At 32.9% G+C, this 4,582-nt stretch overlaps 1 protein-coding gene across 1 annotated transcript; it reads right to left on the bottom strand.

The window, feature by feature from the left end:
- Nucleotides 1-733: 733 nt before the first annotated feature.
- LOC132712997 (uncharacterized) lies at nucleotides 734-1,878 on the bottom strand. The gene is made up of 2 exons (XM_060695435.1): nucleotides 1,729-1,878; nucleotides 734-921 (listed from the first exon to the last, which is right to left on the bottom strand). The coding sequence occupies exons 1-2, from the start codon at nucleotides 1,841-1,843 to the stop codon at nucleotides 734-736; spliced, it is 303 nt and encodes a 100-aa protein (XP_060551418.1). The 5' UTR covers nucleotides 1,844-1,878.
- Nucleotides 1,879-4,582: the final 2,704 nt, after the last annotated feature.

Genomic DNA, 4,582 nt, shown 5'->3' on the forward strand with positions numbered 1-4,582 from the left:
AACGCTTTTCATTTTGGGTCATTTTTTTACAATTTAAATAATTATTCTGGTGAAAACAAAGTGCGCAAATGATCTGAAATTTTGCCTTAAGATTAGTGGTCTAAACGTCTACAGATCAAATGGTATTTTATCTGGAAAATAATATTTTCAGTCCCATCAATTTCAAAATCCACAGTTGAGTCCCCTTTAACAAGGATTTCAACACCAGACATCTCACATCAAGAGCAAGCATCTTAACCCCTGGAACACAGGCTGCCATATAAAAACCAGGAAAAAAAGTTGAGAAATAAACAAATGATTCTAAATATAGAATTTCCTTAGGGTTCTGAAATTCTTTAAAACTTTTCAGTAATAGTCTTGTCAATATATAACATCAAAAAACAATTTTCAATGACAAGGACTTTCCAGGCTTTGACCTTATGATCCTAATAAACTGAGCTTATCAATTCGATAAGCTTAATTTCAATACTGTGAAAATTATTATATCATTTACATTTCAGTTTTTTCTGTGCACTGTGATGCACATTTCAGTTAATCTGTTTTCATAATGGTAGGGATAATTTCAAGTTGTAATGTTAATGTGTTGAATAGCATGTAAGAGACACTGTATTATTTCACATATACATCTCGGTGTTGGTTGTTTCTTTGTATTAGATTACAACCAGGATTAGGTCTCCGTCGGTGCTCGCGTCAGTCTACATAGGCAGCTTTCATTGAAGTTTGAAGACGACTTCTACTTTTTCAGCATGACTGCGCACCTCATCTTATTGACTGCCTTTTGTTTTTGTAGCTCCTCCCCTTCAGTTTTTTTCTCTTGTTTAAGTGTTACTTTAATTTTAGCCCAGTCCTTCCTGGCTGACTGACTACCTGCGTAAGCCTGACTGCTAGCTAAACTTGATGATCGACCAGGAGTAAATACTGCTGCAAAATTAATAATAAAAATACTTTTCATTTTGTATCAAAAATATATGAAGATAAAAAATTACAAAATCCGATTTCTAATTACATATAAGTTTATATATGCAGATGATAATTTATAACAAGACCTCCTCGATAAATTTACAATATAAAACCTCCAGGATAAAAAGCATGTATCACGATCCATCAAAGCTATATACATTTGAACATGTGTCTACTGGAAATATTGTTTGAACTCTAAAAAAAAAAGTACTTCTAAAAACTTGTATAAAAGATAGAATATGTAAGTAAATTGCCCGATTAAGTGAAAGGCAAATGCACGAAATGGTTTTGACTGTATAAATAAGACATCCATTTTTACCAATTAAAGATCCTGTAACTCAATTTTTTATGGTTTTATATCATATATATAATGCTCAAATGAAGATTTATCAATATTTTAAGTTCCAAAAACATTAATTGTAAAAGATATTACCGAATTCACATTTCATGTTAACAAAGGGAGGTAATTACAAATTTATTTTCTATAAAGTCTAAGTCAAATTTTTCAAGAAAAAATGAAAACATATATCTTAACGATTACAAATAATCTGGACAAATATTACAAATAATCTGGACAAATATTTGCAGTACATACTTAACATATTCTTCAATGTTTGAAAATTGTTTCAGAAGCATAATAATTATATACATAAATAAAATTTCACTTAATTAAGTGTGGTAACAACCTTAATTACAACATACAGGATCTTTGATAATTACATGTTGTGTACTTAACCACTTGGTTGAAGAAGTTTGTTTACCACATACCTCTACTAGATGGTCCAGCCATCAAAGATTCCTCCTCAAATCGATCATATTCCTCCTCTAGGTCATTAATGTTCATATGCTTAGACTGCATCTCTGTATTGTAAACATAATACATGATATCAAATTACGACAATGAATCACAGTCTATGCTTAGACTGCATCTCTGTATTGTAAACATAATACATGATATCAAATTATGACAATGAATCACAGTCTATGCTTTGACTGCATCTCTGTATTGTAAACATAATACATGATATCAAACTATGACAATAAGTTCTGTCAAAATATCAAACATTTGATGGTGTAAAATAAAGATGGAGTGCAATACTTATTAATATTGAGACTTGTAACAGCTGTCAACACTTGCATGAAAAAATAGATGGCAGGATGATGTACATTAATCAATAAAAAAAATTATATGTGACTCAAACGAACTGAAATTTTTTATAATTAAGTTCATAATATAAACACAGTATCATATAGTTTCATAGCATTTCAAGGTAAATGCTTACATGTTTATGCATGTTTATTTTTTTTCAACACTTGACCATGAAAAAAAATCGTAAAAAATGCAAAAAAAAAAAAAAAAAGATATTTGTATGTTTGTTTGTTTTGATTTGGTTTTATGTTGCACCAACACAGCATAGGTCATAATGGGCACTCATCCAGCTTTACTGGTAGAGGAAGTCCTAAGATGTCCTTCCGTTCATTATTTAAGGCACAAACGGGCACCTGAGTAGAACCACAGATGTTCCATAAGCTAGCTAAATAGCTTCCTCACATGAAAGAATCCAAAGTCCCTGTTGGGATTCCAACCCACAGCGGTGAGGGGCAAGTGGTATATATAAGTATGTACAGTTCTGCGCATCCAGCTATAAACCGATTGTAATACAGGTACAGTTTGTTCTAGCTAATAGATAGATGATATACCTGTGGACTTGTTCTAAGGTCTCTATTATCTTGTCATGGTAGATATGGAACATACTTCCTGGAAGCAGGACGACTAGTGAAAACTCCAGTGAGGTTTTATCATATATGAATTGTATAAACATTTCTTTTCAATCATTAATGGTATTGATTCATTTATCAATTTTATTTTCAGATTGGACACAATTTCAACTAAAATTACAGGATCCATGTTTTTGCCCAACTTTTGCTAGTAGCAAGGGAAAAGCTGGGCGACGTTAGAATAGTGAGACACTAGCGATGGGTTCCCAGAAGGAGACTGCAACAAAATGATTTAAAGCAAAATACACTTCTTTTCAGGCAATGTTTTGTAGATTTTTGTATCTGTCTCTGTTTTTGTATCATTTTGGAAGTGACAGTTGAACAATTTTCTGTGAAACTCTTTCTCACTGTTTATATATAAAAAACAAGTAATTTGTAACTATTATCATGAAAGTTGCAACTTAAAACATTGCCAATGAATTATGATTTCATATCAACTATGTGGTTTAAATACATGTATTTAGAGGCATGTGGTGGACACTTTCCATTATTTTGTTTGATTTCGTTTCATTTCCTTGGTTTCCCAAAGTATTGCCTAGTCATGTAGGTAGGTCGGGCTGTTAGAAATTTGTGATATACTATATCGTTTCCTGCGAGGATGTGTACGCGCGTAAGAGTAATAGATCTATTACCTTCACGTGTTTAAGTACCGCTCAATAACTTCAAGAAGCAACCTTGCCGGTGGAATCAGAACTTCATACGGCCAGAGAGTGTAAGTTTATGGATTAGAAGTACGTACGTTCTTTAATCACTCGGACTCGATGAGGGTCACTTAGCCCTATATGTTCATACCTATTAAAAGCGCAGATCGACGAGATGTAATTATTAATGTGTTTGTTCATAGTAAGAGAAACATAACTACCAACTATTAGTGTTAAAGTAAGTCTCACGTGCATTGTGATATATGAGGTAGCATAGCTCGGATGATTATGTACAAAGCTACCTACCATATAGAAATATAATATGGCACTATTAACGAACGTTGCAGTACAAGTATGTTTTATCCACTCGCTACGAATAAAAACAAAGGCTCGTCTTTGATGAGATTGTGACCATTCGTAAGTAGAGGGAAGTGTGGCTATTGAATCAATGCACTAATTGTATATTTGCATTCTTACCTTTTAAAAAGTGGTGAATAAAGCTATTTTTAGTGATTGTCGCCTTCTAGGTGTTGTTGAGTCAATTTGTGATATTTAAATAGTGCAAATTCACACTACGAATCTCTCAGAACATGTATAACGTGAAATGTATATAAAACGTTTGTGAGCAATCGCCCACAGGGTAGATTTTATAAGGACGTTGATCATATGCACATTACCCTCTCAGCCGTAACTAATTACTTACGAAATGTCAAAAGTTGCTGGTACTTTACATCATGTCGTGGGCTTTTTATATGGTATACTGATATTTACTACTATACATTTTTCGAGGAATCTAACTCTTAGAACGTCACCTAAGGATCGGATGCAAGACATCCTAAGAAAACTGTTATCGTGGCACTTACCTTGCAGGATATCTTAACTTCGGTGTCAGTTGCTGATTATGTGGGAGCTACTCGAGGGTGTTTATATACTAACTGACTTTATGCACATTATCTCTTTCAGTCGAATATCTAGATCTAATACATATGAGCCTCTTATAAAGTTATAAATATATACACATATAAAGAAGAGTGTTTATTAATTGTATCTGCCTCGTAATATGTTGCATATAGTCGACTCAGCTTAGAATAATCTTGCACTAGTGATGTATTGATACACTCAAAGGTATGATGTTAATTAATATATTACTGTTACACTTGCACACTTTACCTTTGTCAGACTACTAAGATCTCAAGTGGCTG

The sequence above is a fragment of the Ruditapes philippinarum genome, unplaced genomic scaffold (genome assembly GCF_026571515.1).
Source record: "Ruditapes philippinarum isolate M1 unplaced genomic scaffold, ASM2657151v2 ctg3235_1_1_1_1, whole genome shotgun sequence".
Classification (NCBI taxonomy): Eukaryota; Metazoa; Mollusca; class Bivalvia; order Venerida; family Veneridae; genus Ruditapes; species Ruditapes philippinarum.